This window comes from Mobula hypostoma, chromosome 7 (assembly GCF_963921235.1).
Source record: "Mobula hypostoma chromosome 7, sMobHyp1.1, whole genome shotgun sequence".
NCBI classification, from domain to species: domain Eukaryota; kingdom Metazoa; phylum Chordata; class Chondrichthyes; order Myliobatiformes; family Myliobatidae; genus Mobula; species Mobula hypostoma.
The window spans coordinates 122,808,623-122,826,259 of NC_086103.1; the positions used below are offsets into that span (position 1 = coordinate 122,808,623).

The following is a 17,637-nucleotide window of genomic DNA, read 5'->3' on the forward strand; positions in this document are numbered from 1 at the left end:
TGAGCCAAGATGCTCACTACATTTTCATCCTCCTACCTTATTGAAAGAGGCTTCAGTGCAGTGAACCACATATTCACAAAAAACAGAAACCACTAGGACATTGTTAGGCATGTGGACTTAAGGCATTTGCTGTCACAACTTGAACCAGATATTTCAACTCTTGCTAAAAGCCAAACTCAAGGATCACATTGATATCGAAGCTACTGTACAATGCACAGGTACTGTGTAAGCTAGGTTTAAAGACAAATGAAAATTTAAAACAGAATCATTTTTTCATTCTAGCATATGGTAGACATGTTTTTACACCAAGGGGGCACCAGAAAGTATATTGTGCCCAAGTATGAAAATGTTTTAGGGGGATGTTGGGCTAAAAAAAAGTTTGGGAAACACTGATCTAGACAAACAGTATATAATACAAGCTTTTCACTGTACCTCAGTACAAGTGGCAATAATAAACCAATTTCATTGCCAAATTCCAAGGAAATAAAGTACTCCATCAATTGGAATTTGCCTTGTGCAAAGGAAGATAGTTTTGAGCAGTGTTCAATCACTGCAGTCCTAGAACATCCCTGCAGAAATGCTCAGGGCAGAGTTCTAGACACAATCATCTTCACCATCTTCAGCTGCCTCAATGAACTTCCTTCCATTCAAGATCAGATTGGACACTGAGCATATGCATAAACAGCCAATTCAATGATGGGCTAGAAATTTCACTTTAAATTTGAGTCATACATCAGTGATAAAAATAAATCTGTTAACAACTTGATCAGCATTATAGCTTTAAAATTCTCTCATTATATAGTCAATTTGATTTTTATTCTTCGCTACTGAGCAATAATTTTTTCAAACAATCGATTGCTTTTTTTTAAAATCTATTTTGCTTTTCAAAATGTTTATTCTACTTACATTTGATAGGGCTTTCACTAAATTTCCACTACCATCCATTGCATTTAGAAATTCTCTATAAAACTTCATTTTGACCTTGTTATTTCGTATAGTTAGCACACCAATGTCTTCGAATGTGAAATTAACATCACGGTTAAAGGCGATATAACGATTCATGATCTGCAAAGTCTCTTTGACACATCCTTCAACTGTATCTCGATCATAAGGGCTCTCCAGAGCAAGGAATGTAAAATTGAGTTCAACAATAGGTATGTCACCTAGAGAAAGACAAGTAACAAAACATCATTTTTGACAGCCTTTTGCCTCTGCTCACAATTTTACCAAGTCAAAGAAAATCAAAAGTTCTCAAGGGATAGCCTAACACTGTAGTTACTAGAATATTTGCAGTGGAGATATTCCACCATGTTTGAATGGTTTTCTAGCCTTTCCTGTTACTTAGTAACATCTTTAGAATTTGCATCTGTGTACGTGCTGAATGACTTGACTTATCAGGACTTCATCATCTCCAACAACCATAGTCTCTATTGTTGTGGGTCTTGCTGAAAGCATCACGAGTCATGGCTGAAAGAAGATCACAATTGGAAGCTTAACATCCAAGGAACCACATTACATTGAAAGGACAAACAGATAGGCAGAGGAAGTGGGGTGGCTCTGTTAGTTAAAAATGAAATCAAATCCTAAGAAGGAGCTGTCATAGAATCAGAAGATGTAGGATTCTTGTGGGTACCTGCAAGGATAAAAAGAACTTAACGGGAGTTATAACTAGGCCTCCAAACAGAAGTCAGGATATGGGGTACAAGGTTACAACAGGAGATACAAAAGGAATATTTAAAAGGGCAATGTTACAATAGCCATGAGGGATTTCAATGTACAGGTAGATTGGGACAATCAAATTAGTGCTGGATCGCAAGAGCGGGTATTTGTAGAAAGCCTACAAGATAGCTTCTTAAGAGTAGCTTGTTGTTGAGCCCACTAGGAAAGAGGCAATTCTGGATTTTGTGTTGTGTAACAAAGCAGATTTGACTAAGGAGCATAAGGTAAAGAAATCTTTAAAAGGTGGTGATCATAATACGATAGAATTCACCCTAGAGTTTGAAAAGGACAAGCTGAAATCGAATGTATAAGTGGAGGAAAGAGAATTACAGTGACATGAGAGAGGAGCTGCCCAAAGTTGATTGGAATGGGACACTAGCAGGGATGACAGCAGAAGAGCAATGGCTAGAATTTCTGCGGGCAATTGAAAGGCACAGAATAGATAAATCTCAAAGATAAAGAGGTATTCTAAAAGGGAGGATGAGGTAACCATCGTGGACAAGGGAAGTCAAAGACAGCATAAAAGGAAAAAAAAGGGCATATGATGTAACAAAAATTAGTGGAAAATTAGAGGATTAGGAAGATTTTAAAAACCAACAGAAGGAAACTAAAGCAACAGTAAGGCGAAAAAAGATGAAATATGACATTAAGGTAGCCAATAATATAAAAAGGATACCAAAAGTTTTTTCAGATAAATAAAGAGTAAAAGAGAGATGAGAATACATGTTGGTCCACTGGAAAGATAGTGATAGAGAACGAAGAAATGGCAGACAAACTTAAGAATTTTGCATAGGTTTTCACTGTGGAAGACACTAGCAGTATACCAGAAAATCAACAGTCTCAGGAGCAGAATTGAGTGTAGTTGCTACTACTATTGAGAAGGTGCCTGGGAGGTTGAAAGGTCTAAAGATAGATAAGATACGTGGATCAGATGAACTGCATCCCTGGGTTCTGAAGGAGGTAGCTGAAGGGATTGTGGAGGCATTAGCAGTGATTTTTCAATAAACACTAGATTCTGGAAACGTTCTCGAAGACTGGAAAATTCCAAATGCCGCTCCACTCTTTAAGGATAGGGAGGCAAAAGACAGGAAATTATAAGCCAGTTAACCTCACTTCAGTGGTTGGGAAGATGTTAGAGTCCATTATTAAAGATGAAATTTTGGGGTACTTGGAGGCACATGATAAAAATAGGCTGAAGTCAGCATTGTTTCTTAAAGGGGAAAACTTGCCTGACAAATTTGTTGGAATCCTTTGAGGAAGTAACAGGCAGGATAGACAAAGGAGAATCAGTGGATGTTGTTTACTTGGATTTTCAAAAGACCTTTGACAAGGTGCCACATGTGGGGCTGCTGAACAAAATTAGAGCCCATGGTATTACAGGAAAGATACTAGTATGGATAGGTGATTGGCTGACTGGCAGGAGGCAAAGAGTGGGAGTAAAGGGGCCTTTTCTGGGTAGCTGCCAATGACTAGTGGTGTTGCACAGGGGTCAGTTCTTATCAGGTTATGTCAATGATTGGGATGATGGAATTGATGGCTTTATGGCGAGGTTTACAGATGATAGGTCAAGAGGCAGGTAGTATTGAGGAAAAAGGGAATCTGCATTACGACTTAGACAAATTAGGAGAGCAGACAAATTGGCAAATCAAAAATATGTTGGGAAGTGTATAGTCATGCACTTTAGTAGAAGGAATGCAAGTGTACACTATTCTCTAAATAGGGAGAAAAATCAGAAATTAGAGATGTCAAGAGACTTGGGAGTCCTCATCCAGGATTCCCTAAAGGTTAACTTGCAGACTGAGTCAGTGGTAAGGAAGGCAAGTGCAACATTAGGATTCATTTCGAGAGGACTGGAACATAAAAGCAAGAATGCATTGCTCAGGGATTATAAAGCATTAGTCAGACCACACTTGGAGTATTGTGGGCAGTTTTGGGCCCCTTATCTAAGAAAGGATGTGCTGGCATTGGAGAGGGCCCAAAGGAGGTTCACAACAATGATTCTGGGAATAACACTTAGGGAGCAGTTGATGGCTTTGGGCCTGTACTCACTAGAGTTTAGAAGAAGAAGGGGGCATCTCATTGAAACCTATAGAATATTGAAAGGTCTAGATAGAGTGGATGTGGAGAGCATGTTCCCTATAGTGGGGGGAGTCCAGGACCAGTGGGCCTGCCTCAGAATAGAAAGGCATCCTTTTAGAACAGCGATAAAGAGTAATTGACTTAGCCAGAGGTCAAGTATTAGTTTGATAGGTTCCTGATTAGTAAGAGTGTTAAAGGTTAGGGGGAGAAGGCAGGAGAATTGGGTTGAGAAATAATAAATCATGCTTGATGGAATGATGGAGTAGACTCAATAGGCCGAATGGTCTACCTCTGCTCCATCTCTTATGGTCTTATACTGCTGAAAACTGCAATTCAAAAATGGTCTTTAGGGTGAGGTACAGCAAAAGTAAGGGAAGGAAGGCTTCATGTTACAGAGAAAAGTAACTATCAAATATAACATAAAAACTGTTGCTCCCTTTCACAATTTGATTTTTAAAAAATCAGGAATCTACTCAATATCCAAATATTTTTGATTTTCAAAATATATATACAGTACATACTTTTTCATAGTTAAATTGGAATTCCTTTCCTTTCAAATTTTGAACACAAAAGACATAATTGATACCATTACTGTATGAAAATACTCTGCAGATGCAGCCAGCATGAATTGGGAAGCTAAAGGTAAACCAAACTTATATCATGCACGTCTTTCATGTTAAATTTATATTGTGATTGTAATAAAACGTGTCACTACTGAAGTAAAATTCCTCCTTCATTCTGAAATGATAACAAAATGAATTATACACAACAAAGAAAGCATGGCTCCAAATCAGGTTATTTGATGTAACTAGTCCATGCTAACATTCATTCATCACACAAACCTTTACTCGCCAATCTTCTAACTCAATCAACATAATGCTCTATTCTTACTATCTCTTCTTTCAGTTAGTCCTGATGAAGGGTCTCGGCCCGAAACGTCGACTGTGCTTCTTCTTATGGATGCTGTCTGGCCTGCTGCGTTCCACCAGCATTTTGTGTGTGTTGCTTAATGCTCTATTCTATTCTCTTTCATTTTCGTCAGCAACTTTCCTATAGTATTTCCCTAAATTGCTTTTTATAGCTGTGATTTCCAGATTCTCTGTGCAAAGATTTCTTTGATTTGTCTTCCATTTCTACAAATATCAGATTTATGGCTTCTACTTTTAGCCTAATGTGCTTAATACTTCCCCATTCGCAATATCAGGATTATAAAGTATAAAGTACTTTACAATTTTTAAACTGTAGTCTCTGATGCATAGAATTGATGACAAAGAAAATTCTATCCTATAGCAGCCTGATTCAAGGGGTATCACCCCCTCTGAACACACTGCCCTCTACTCTCTCTGACCCAATCCCAACGCTACCATCAAATTCACGGGGGGGGCGGGGATGCTAGTTTAGTATGGCAGACTAACCTCTACCTTGCTGAAGCCAGGTGGTAACACTCAAGACACCTCTTCTTACCTACTCCTTGAAGAGGACCCCACAGCAGACCATCAGAAACCTGTTTCCAAAACCATCACTGACCTCATCAACTCTGGAGAACTCCCATCCGCTGCCACCAAACTCAGTTCCCTTACGATGCATTTCTCGTTTCTAACTCCAACCCAAGATCCACAAACTTAACTGTCTGGGTAGGCTTATTGTTTCTGTCTACTCCCGACCCTCTGAACTCAGGTCCTCATACCTTGACTCCATTTCTGTTCCCCTTGGTCAGTCCCTTCCCACCTATATTCATGATACTTCTCATGCCATGCTTTCGATTTCATTAACTTTCTATTTCCTGGCCCCAACAGCCTCATTTTCACCGTGGATGCCCAGTCTGTTCCCCATCAAGGCCTTAGGTCTTTCTCAACAAAAAAACAACCAGTTCCCCTCCACCACCACCCTACTCCATCTGAGAAACTCTCCTCACCTTCAACATCTCTCCTTAGGCTCCTCCCACTTTCTCCAAACTCAAGGGGTAGTCACATGGACCCAAGCTATGCCAGCTTTTTCGTTAGCTAGGTAGAACAGTCCATGTTCCAAGTCTTCCCTGGTAATGTTCCCCAATTCTTCCTGAGACTGCATTGGTGCTACATCAAGCACATACGCTGAGCTCATCAATTTTATCAACAGTCTCTAACTTCCATTCTGCTCTTAAATTCATTTGGTCTATTTCTGACACCTCTCTCACCTTTCGTGATATCTCTGTCTCCATCTCTGGAGACAAACTGTCGACCGACATCTTTTATAAACTTACCGATTCCCACGACTATCTTAACTATAGTGTACCTCTTCCCACCCTGCCTCTTGTAAAATAGCTATTCCGTTTTCTCCTTTTCCTCGTCTCCGCAACATCTGTTCCCCGGGTAAGTTTTCCCTTTCCAGGACATCAGAGATGTCTTCCTTCTTCAAAGAGCGGGTTTTCCTTTCCTCCACTATTGATGCCGCCCGCATCCCCTCCATTCCCCGGTCATCCATGCTCATCCCATCTTCCGGCCTTCTTAAGAGTTCTCTTGTCCTTACCTACCACTCGCGGTTCCTTACGGTTGTTATAGCCGGGGGTGGTAATAAATAGGGACAAGCCCCCACTACCCATTAAATGCTCCCATTGGCATGCGCCTCAGCTAGCCTCTGACAACCTGGTACAGCCTCCCCGTCTTCACCTGTGCCTTAGCTACTAAGCCCGGCGGCACCGTTTCTACTGACAGAAGAGGCAAAGGCGGGTTACTGGCGTCTAAAACCAGTCGCTTCGGACAGGAAGGGCTCGTCAGCCGCGGTTGGTAGTTCATCTAGGAGAAGGAAAGCTCTGATCTCAAACCTCTGCACCCTTGCGGCTTCACGGAACCCCCTCCCCCAAGGGAAAAATCCGGAGCTAGAGACCTAAGGCAGTCTTGAGTTCAACGCTGACTGACAACTCCTGCGACGTTGCTGGTACAAAACTCAGTCTTTGCTGTTCCTTGCAATACACACAAAATGCTGGAGGAACTCAGCAGGCTAGGCAGCACCTAAGGGAAAAAGTAGTCAACGTTTCAGCCCGAGACCCTTCAGCTGTTCCTTTGTGTTCATCATTTGTGTGGAGAGGGGGGGAGCTTGCAATATTAGCAGCAGCCTACTCGCCATATCTAGACAGCTAGGACGAAGTATCCATGGTCGACCCTAATAGAGGGAGGCGTCACTCACCTATCACCCCATGAGCCTCAGCATCCAACACAATTACCGTAAATTCCCCTTTCTCCAAAGGAATCTTACCACCAAACACATTTTTACTTCCCTCTCCCGCCCCCCACCCACCCACCCACTCTCCATTTTCCGCAGGAATCGCACCCTTCATGATTCCCTTGTCCATTCGTCCCTCCTCACTAATCTCCCTCCCGGCACTTAAAATTCTACACTTGCCCATTCAGCTCCTCCCTTACCTCCATTCAAAGCTCCAAACACTCCTTCCAGGTGAGGCAATACTTCACTACAAGGGTTGCTATTGTAACCAGTGCTCCCGATGCGGCCTCCTCCACATAGGTGAGACCCGTTGATAATTGGGGGACCCTTTCGTCAAGCACCTCTGCTCCATCCGCCAAAAGCGATAATTCCCGTTTTTGTTCCGACATGTCGGCCCACGGCCCCCTCTTGTTCCACGATGAGGCCACCCTCAGGGTGACGGAACAGCACCTTATATTCCGTCTAGGTAGCCTCCAACCTGATGGCATGAATATCGATTTCTCCTTCCAGTTTAAAAAAAATCCCTCCGCCTCCTCTTCTTCCATTTCCTACTCTGGCCTCTTTCCTCTTCTAACCTACCTATCGCTTCCCCCTCCTCCTTCCTTTTCTCCTCTTCTCTCCTATCACATTCCTTCCACTCCAGCCCTTTACTTTTCCCACCCATCTGGCTTCACCCAACATCTTCTAGGTGACCTCCTTCCCATCTCCCCACCCTTTTTTTTCTGGCGCCTTCCCCTTTCCTTTCCACTCCTGAAGAAGGGTTTCAGCCCGAACGTCGACTGTGGATGATGCCTATTCCAACATTTTGTGAGTGTTGTTATGCGAAGGGCGGCTTGATTAAAATATCCAAGCCCTTTCCAAATATTTTATGCTACTCACCACAGCAAATTAATGTTTGTGTATTATCATAAGTGTTGATATACTATATGAATTTTGGTCGAATTTAATCTTTTTAAAATGAGAATTTAATAGTAAATCAACAGATGACGTAATTTTTCTACTTTTTGAACTGACGAATGCCTTGCTAACCTTTTAACATTTCTTCATCGTATGCAATTAATTACAGCTAACTCGTAATACGTCTATTATATATATATTATTTGGAATATATTTGATTATTGATGTATTAAGATGACATTACCAGATACGTGCTGTTTTGCGCGCGATAATCCATGGATCTGCAGGAGTTTTTCAGACATCACGAATACTGGCCTTTGAATTAATATGAATCTATGTCCAACATTCAGTCTTTGCTGTGAAAAAGTAAAAGTCCCCAGTCCCGAAATGTGTACTCCCTGAAATACAAGATTTCGCAAAAAAAAGAAAATTTACGCACCATATTATCATTAATCGTTAACACAATACTTAAAACTATAAATATAAAATATTCATCCTTTGCTGATATTTTGTTGATTTTGAACGTTGCCCCACTTATTACATGCCTCGTCGTTCATACCCGCAAAATTTAACAAGCACGTGTACAACTTATATTTTGGAGGAAATATTAACTGAAGTATTAAATACTAATCAACATACACAAAATGCTGCAGGAACTAAGCAGTTCAGGCAGCATCCGTGGAAATGAACAGTTGATGTTTCGGGCCGAGTTGCTTTGGATTTCCAGCATCAGCAGAATTTCTTGTTTATTAAATATTAATATTTCCTTATTCATTCGGATTCAGCAAAATCTAGAATTATCTCGTATTTCAGAGATGCAATTGCGCTGTCGAGTTTATATCACCTTTTATTCAGAAGTTTACTATCGACAACGGTGAGCAACTTCCAAGACACAGTTAACTCTTACCTTCTGTAGGGACATATGGCGATCCACGAAAGCAGAAACATTTGCCCATATGTTCACAATATCTGATGAGAAAACAAGCGTTTAGTTTTCGACACATGAAATCGCTATATCACGCGCTGCGATTCAATTGTACCTCATGCCAATGAGAAGAAAATGAATTTGTTTGACCCAAACTATTAGTATGAGAATAATCAGTTCAATAAAATATTATTGAACAAATCTTTACCGTCAGCCGAAAGATTGGAGAGAGTTAGGAAGAGGCTTCTACCAAATTCTAAGATCGCGCACTGTATGGTCTCAAGCATTGTCTGAAGTTTTGCGTTCCCCTGAGCTTCTGGCTCGGCGATCCTTTCTCTCTGCCGCTGCTTCCGACATCAACCAGCCGGCAGCGCCGTTGCTAGGACGCGACAGGCAACCTATCACCCCAACTCGGTTGCCTAGTGTGACGTCGCGGACAACAAGTGTTCTTCATGTAACCAAGTGGCGAAACTATCGAAGTGGACAAGCACTTGGCATTGAAAATCCCGGATTCTCTACGCTATCCGAGATCTCCAGAACAGGATTGAGGGCCACTAGGTCACCATCCGTTAAACAGCTAACTAGCAATTGCCTTTTGCCGGCAAATATATTCCTATACATATTTCAGTCCCAGCAGTTTTGCTTACGTCCGGTTTCATCTATTTAAAAATCCTCACTTCGATTACACCAATATGGCCTGTGTTTTCTCGTAGTCACTATCCTATTAGCGGGCACTCCATCTTCTTTGCATTTCTAGCTTTTTTCTGTAACTTCAAACTTCAGCGTTTTCCCACTTGCGACAAAGGATTATCAATATGTAATATTAATAATGCTGGCCGGTGATGTAGTGGCATCAGCACTGGACTTTGAAGGGGTGGTCCTAAATTCGAAACTGGCTGGGTCCCAACCTGGGCAGCAACAATACCTGGGCGGAAGAAAGGCCTGGCAAAAAAATGACCGTTCTAATTTCATAGCTTTTTGATCCTGTTTTCCTTCAAATTGCCCTCAAGCTATAACTAAATAATAACTTTATCTATAGCTTATCTGCAAAGGAACCTTGGCGTCATCCAGAATAGTTATTCACGTTTTCTTATTTGTCCTTCTCACATCTTCCCTGCAATTTAAACTCACTTGTTTTCTCTTCCCCAATTCTGCCGAAATATATTCAACCTGAAATAATGTTAATTCATTTTCCTCTACCACGTTTCCCCCTTTCAGATTCACGACAGCAGCAGCTATTTATTTATGGATACCGCACGTTAACAGACTCTTTCGGCCCACAATCACACGCATATGACTAATTAACCTATTAACCCATAAACATACAAACTGCTAGTCTTGAAAATTGTAAAAACATAGTAGGAAGTCGCTATTAGAGACAAGAATTTTCACCCCCAAAAATGCAAGTGTCCCCCACACACACATTTTACCCGGAAACTCTACAGCAATGCCTGTGCAGGGTCCCAAAAATTTCACGTGGGTTTCAAGCCAACTGTTCGCAGCTGAAACATAGTCCCTCTGTTCAGCGTCGATAATTAACAGGTCCTGTAATAAACTAAAGAAAATCCAGTAAACACAGCACTATTAAAATGTGCTACTTTTTAATGCAGGCTCTATTATCACGCGCAGCAGTTATGATACTTCGTCGATCGTTAAATTGATAAGGTCTACCGGACCACCGTCAGAGGGCTTTTCTTTTACCTGCAACTCCAGTAATAAATGTCCACATCCAGAAATTGGTTAGTCTCTTTTTCTTGTGGATTAACATTAATCTCAGTGTAGTTATTTTATTTGGCGAATGCAAAACAAGCCAAGTGGCAGTACGTGACAAGTAACAAAATAACATGCCTACCCATCTTCCAACCATAAGGTGGTAAGGGAAGAAGAGGAACCGGGTGGATGTAATCGGGATAATAGATTAGTTATTTGATTTCTCCACTGTTCCGACGCAAAATGCAAACTGCAGTCAGATTAGTGAGCAATACGCGAATTAAAGAACAGATGAGGATAGGCGACGGGAATCTGCAACGACTAGTCTTGATGTTAGTCTTCGGCTCGGAATACGGACAGTTTCCTTTCTCCCATAGACGCCGCTCGACCAACTTAATCCGATCATTTGTTTGTTGTAGGAATAAACGGGCCCTTCTTGCAGTTGCAGCCAGCAGCTATTGCATCAGTCATTTGCCTGTCTCCACTGCTCCGTCGTAATTTATGATATACACAATAGCCACTATATGTGCAGGTGTGAAACCCAGTATGGTCTTCTGCTCCTGTAGCCCATCCACTTCAAAACTTGATGTATCATACATGCAGAGCTGCTCTTCTGCACATCACTGTTGTAACACGAGGTTATTTGAGTTACTGTCACCCTATCAGTTTGAACCAGTCTATTATTCTCTGACTTGTCATTAACAAAGTGTTTTCGCCCAAAGAACTGCCGCTCACTAGCTTTTGTTTTTCACACCATTCTCTGTAAACTCGAGATGTCGTGCATGAAAATCTCAGATCAGCAGTATTTGAGATACTCAGACCACCCCGTCCAACACCAACGATCATTCCACAGTCAAAATAACTTAGATCACATCTCTTCCCCATTCTGATGTTTGACCTGAGCAACTAAACTGCTTGACCTGTCTGCATGATTTTATGCATCAAGTTGCTGCCACATGACTGGCTGATTAGATATTTTCATTAACAAGATGACCAGGTGTACTTAAACTGGCCACTGAGTGTATTATTTGGATCAGGGAATTAAATTTAGTAATTGCATATGTGCGGTTGACTGGTGTATTTTGAAGTCATCTATTTTGGCAAATTTATTATTGTTACATACATCTACTGGGGCCCAGAGAAAAACTTGTCTTGCATGCTATTCATACAGATTACTCAATTACAAATAGTGTATTGAAGTACCCTAAGGTAAATAATAGAATGCAGAATGTTGCAGATACAGAAAGTGCATGCAGATAGAAAATAGGATGGAAGGCTGCAATAAGGCAGATTGTGAGTTCAAGTCAATTTTATATTAACAGAACTGTTCCATAGCCTTCTCACAGTGGGACAGAAGCTGACATTGAGCCTCAAGGTACATACTTTCACATGCTCTACCCGATAGGAGAGGAATGTCCCGGTTGGGTAGCATCTTTACCTTATGTTAGCCACTTTAAGGAGAAAGCAAGATTTGTAGTCTATGAAGCAGAGGATGTCCTAAGCTGTCCATAACTCTGTTTCTTGTGGTCACAGGAGCAGTTGCCATTACAAGCCATAATGGAGCCAATAGGATGTTTCCTCTGATGCATCAACAAGGGACATGACAAATTTTATTTTTTACCCACCCCAGGGAGAAGAGCTGCCGATAAGCTTTTTAGATGTCTCATCATGATGTCTACTGAACAGGCTATTGCTGTTCACTTCATAGAAATGTAAGCTCTCACCAATTTTACTCAGCAGTGTTGATATAAACAGGAGCATGTGCACAGCTTCATCCCCTTCCTGAAGTCAATGACCAGATCTTTAGTTCTGATGATATTGAGAGGAAGGTTCTTGTTATGAGACTATGTCACTAGGCTATCACCTTCCTGTTCCCCAACTCAAATCACTTGGAATTCCGCTCACTATGGTGGTATCATCTGCAAACTTACTGATGGAGTTTGAGCAGAATCTGAACACACAGCCTTGAATGAGGATATAGCCTTATGGGGCACCAGTGCTAAGGATTATCATATTGAAAGTATTGTTGCATATCCTTGCTGTGGCCTGTTAGTAAAGACAATCGGGTTGCAAAAGGAGGTGTTGAGACCCAGGTTTAGGACTCTATTGCTGAATTTGCTTGGAATAATAGCACTGAAATTGGATCGTAGTCAATAAATAAGTTTTCATTAGTGTCTTTACTGCCCTGATGCTGCAAAGATTAGTTGAAGGGCCAGGAAGATGGTATCTGTTATAGACCTGAGTGATGGAGGAGCAACACACAAAATGCTGGAAGAACTCAGCATGTCTGGCAGCATCTTTGGAAATTACCCTTAATCAATGATCATCAGCTGCCTAACCTGCTTAACTCCTGCAGCATTTTGTGTGATGTTCTGGATTTCCAACATCTAGAATCTCATGTTCATGCTGCTGGATGTCAGAGCTCCCAGGTTGTAGTCATTAAGGCACAATGACTTGTTTTCTCTGGTACTGGGATGATAGTGGTCTTCTTAACAGCAGGTGGGAAACTCCTTGAAGCAGGCAGAGGTTAAAATGTCTGCAAATGCCTCCGTCACTTGATCTCCACAGGATCTAGAGACACGGCCAGATGCTTTTAGCAGTTTGATTCTCTAAAAGAGTGATTTTACATCAGTATTGTAAGGTCTCTGCAACTTTGGTAGCAATAATAGAAAAAACACATCAGAATTGGAAGAGATTGGGAAAGAAGCTGCAACTGGACCAGGTTGTCTTGTACGTATTTCTGAAGGTAAACATGTGATTGTACCCTCACTGGAGTATCAAAGCAGGGAATTTTGCTGCAGCTGTAGAGACTTGAAAAGACAACCCTTGTTTAAGTTCTGGCTGTGGAGCAAGTTTAGTGAAGATTCCTCAGATGGCAGGACTGGCATATATGTACAGAGGTTTGATTAATTAGACTCAGTAAACTAACAGGATACAAGAACGAGAGGGGAAACCCCTAATATTCTAACTGGACTGGAAGATTAGATGCAAGAAGGAAGTTTCTAATGGCAGTAAGGATTAGGGATAAATCAGTTACGAGTAAAAAATAAATGTACTTTTATGAATCTGTGGCATCACTACCACTGAAATGCAGTTGAAGCCAAATCATTAAATGTATTCAATGAGTTATTTATTTTAGGGGTAGAGAGTTCAACCGAAACTGATTATACTGAAAAGTGGAGCAGGCTCAAAGGACAAATGACCTATCCTTGCACCTACACTCTACATTTTCCCAACTGTTCATTAATCTTTAATGAAATCTCTCACACCGGGTGCTTATATTACATGATAGAGACACACGGATAAGTATATTTCCTGCCAGGTGCTAGGGTCAGGGACATCTTGGATTGCGTCCATTTAGTTCTAAAGGAGGAGGGTAAACAGTCTTGGTACATATTGGTATTGTGTGCCACTCTGGGGAGGGAGAATATTATTATTATAATTGAGGGGTTCCTCTCCAGTAGGATAAGTACACTAACTGTAATTCTTCCCCACCGAGCCTTTGAGGTGACTGTTCCAAGCCTCTGTGTGTCCCCTTAGCTAGCAGAATCTTTCAGTGAGTTGATAATTTGCCAATAGCACTTGATGTTTGTGTCCATGAGAACAGCTGTAGACCAGAGTCCCCTGTCATGCAGCTGCTCAGGATGAACCGTGACACAGGCTCTTTCACCTTTCTCAACACCCTTTTTGCAAACCCACAGTCCGCAAAGAGGTGAGCTGCAGCCTCTTCCTCACTAGTCATCCCGCAGGCAGCATACTGTAGGAGTGGTGCTTCGCGCATGCAGGAAGGATCTGTCTCGGAGACCCATCTCACTGCCAGCCAGGCAAGATCTTTGTTAATGAGACATTCTACCAGATGGTCTGGTCAGCCTGCTCAAGAAACCACTCCACTGTATCTATCGAGTACTTCTCTTGCAGTGTCTGCAGGATGTTCCATGCTGACCATTGCCTGATGGACTTGTGATCAAAGGTGTTGGTCCAGAAAAACTTTTCCACAATACACAGGTAGTGCAGAACATTTCACCAGTTATGCCAAGATAACTTCTTCACAATGAAGTGCGATGGCTGTCAAAAGGCTTCTCCTTAAAAATTTCTTCAATGTTTTTGACATTGGTTGAATATTTGCTCAATGTCGACAAGAGCATGGGAAAGACTGAACTTCTATGTGGAGATATGGCATACCTAGCTGATCTATATGAAAAAATGCACATTCTAAATATGAAACTGCACGGTGAGGATTTCAATTTAATCCAGGGAAAAAGTGAGTTGTCCACTTTTATTGGAAATATATAAGCAAAACATTGGGAGAAGAATGTTTTCAGTTTCCCTGCATGGAAAGTATAGTACTCTCTTTCAGAGATGGTAATTTGCAAGAGTACTGCTTACACCTACAGACACTGAAGGATTTTAGAATCAATTCAAGGATTTGAACGATCTGGAAATTCTGGACTGGATAATAAACCCCTTGCTTCACAAGGTGGAACAACAGGAAGAGAGCTTACAAGAAAATAAACACTAAAATTCAAAATGAAGCTGCAAAAATGCTTTTCAAAAATGTTAGCCTTTGGGGTATGTGGCTACACTGTCATACAAAATTTCCTGGTATTTGGAGAAGAGTCAAACTGCTCTTCATTGCATTTCCATCCTCCTGCCTAGTTGAAAGAGGCTTCAAGTGCAGTGAACCACATACTCACAAAAAACAAAAACTGCTTGGATATTGTTATGTGTGGGGTCTTAAGGCTTTTGCTGTCACAACTTCAACTCTTGCTAAAACCATCAAGCTCAAGGATCACATTGATATCAAAGCTGCTGTATAATGTACAGGTACTGTTAAAGCTAGGTTTAAAGATAAATAAAAATTTGTTGTTTTTTTGGTGTGTGCCTGCCTGTGTCCGTGATGATATCTTTTTCATGGCTTTTTAGAAGGCACGGAGTGAGAGAGAGAGACTGCGTGGCGAGCCACTCCTCACACAGGCATTTTCGCAGTATTTTTCCCTTTACGAGGTCGAGTTGCGATCTCGACACTCAACCCGGCACGGATGGAAAGCGTACTCGGGGGCAGACCCGACTAGTTTCCAACCTGGGAACTTCTGCTCCCGGGTCCAGCGCTGATGTTTTTGCTCCACCAGCCAGCCCAGGACAAATAAAAACTTAAAGGAGAATCTTTTTTCTCATGAAAGCATATGGTAGACATACTTTTACATTGTGGGGGTGCTGAAAAGTATATTGTACCTAAGAGAGGCATTGGCAAGTATGAAGGTGCTTAAGGGGCCATTGGCAAGTATGAAAGTGCTTTTAGGGGGGGTGTTGGGCTAAAAAAGCTTGGGAAACACTGGTCTAGAAGAATTTTTCCACAAAGGACAGGTAATGCGGCATCAACCATCTGATGAGATGTGGTGTGGCTCCCTACCCAGACCCATCCTTCTCAACACAGGGGACAATAGAAACTCTGCACGTTGTAGTACTTGGTGCCCACGTATCTAGGTTCCATGCACAGCCTGATGAAGCCACACATGAAGGTGGTCATCAGAGTGAGGGCAATATTGGGTATGTTTTTGCCCCTTTTGTCCAAGGACTTCTGCATTGTGACTCATCTGACCAGCTCTATCTTAGATCCCCAGATGAATCTGAAGACAGCTCAGGTGATTGCCAAGCTGGAGGAGTCAGGGAAGGGCCACACCTGCACCAAGTACAGCAATTCTAATAGCACCTCACATCTGATGACTAGGCTCTTCCCGGTTGATAGGGGCGCCCTCCCTACAGTCCCAGTTTCTATTTTACCTGCGCAGCTTGCTCCAGCTAATTCTTGTTGCACACCTAGGCCCCATCAGAGATAGATAGAATCTCGGCACATACTGGTACTTAGTGTCCACATATTTAGGTTCCAATGCACAACCTGATGCAGCCACATACAAAGGTGGCATTAGTATGTTATGTGCCCACTGTCCCACTACATGGGATTCCAGAATGCTAAAGAGATCTACTCATTCTAACTGGCTCACGTTATTATTAAAAGTGATAGACAGAGAGGAGTCTTTCTGCTGGGCGTCTACATGGAAAGCAATGATCTCCATTCATTGGGCTGCTTCCCAGATCTGTTCCGAGAGTGGCTGCTAACACAGGGGCTTTCCCTGTATCAGTTACCCTATCATCCACACAGCTTTCCCAAATGCCACTGCCCAAGAGATTGTATACTGTATGTGCAGCTTATCGATTTCGTGCAGCGGAGGCAACTCATGCCACCATTTCAGCTAGCTGGCTGAAACCACTCTCTCCCTGCTGCTGCAGAACTGTTTCTGTGACTGGGTTTAGGGCATCTGCTCTCCACCCCTGGATTCCAGCTTATTAGTGACTGGAGCTGCCCGATTCCTTTAATGGCTACACAGAACTGTTACACTCTTGAGGTTACATGCCCAATCACACCTTGTTTTAGCAAACCCTTGATGGTAATCTGAAACATCTTAATCTCCTCCTGCTATTCTGTACTGCTTCACACAAACCACAGCACTAGGTGGTGGTATTTCATGAGGTTACCACTTCACAAATCCCACTAAGATGCCAAATGTGAACTTTCCCAATTTAGTCTGCACTGATTGTCCCTGCAGCACATTTATTCCAATTATGTCTTCAGGTAACGTAGATATCAGTACTCAGGCTTCCATCAGTGATCCGTCCCCAAATATATATCTTATTATGATTCCAAACTGAGAGGAAAAAATGGTTAAGGTCACAACTGCAGTAAATAGGGAGGAACAATTGAGGCTACTGTGAAAAATAGAGGAAGAAGTCCACCATTGAAGATTTAAAAAATATTTCAATAACGATTGTATATAAAGTGGCATTATCTGAATAGATTCAACAGAAAAACTCAAAAAAAAAAGTACAGGAAGGAGGAAGAACCAGGCACCTTACATAAGATGTTGGTTGACAATCAAAACTCACATGAAAATAAACAAGAGAAAATCTGCAGATGCTGGAAATTCAAGCAACACACACAAAATGCTGGAGGAATTCAGCAGGCCAGGCAGTATCTATGGAAAAAAAGCAGAGTCGACATTTCCAGCTGAAACCCTTTGGCAGAACTTGCAGTACCTATAGAAAAAAGT

General features: G+C 41.8%; 1 protein-coding gene across 3 annotated transcripts in view; it reads right to left on the reverse strand.

Annotated features, from left to right (window-relative positions):
• The window catches only part of LOC134349496 (coiled-coil domain-containing protein 81-like), an 89,018-nt gene extending 71,421 nt beyond the window's left edge, over positions 1-17,597 (reverse strand). For 2 of the 3 annotated variants that reach the window (XM_063053895.1, XM_063053894.1), the window contains exons 1-4: positions 9,030-17,597; positions 8,804-8,865; positions 8,141-8,294; positions 907-1,163 (exon numbers count right to left, since the gene is read on the reverse strand). In XM_063053895.1, the coding sequence (XP_062909965.1) occupies positions 907-1,163; positions 8,141-8,294; positions 8,804-8,865; positions 9,030-9,108 (552 nt within the window). In that variant the 5' untranslated portion in view covers positions 9,109-17,597. The remainder of the gene's footprint in view (positions 1-906; positions 1,164-8,140; positions 8,295-8,803; positions 8,866-9,029) is intronic. The other variant, XM_063053896.1, reaches the window with a different exon arrangement.
• Positions 17,598-17,637: the final 40 nt, after the last annotated feature.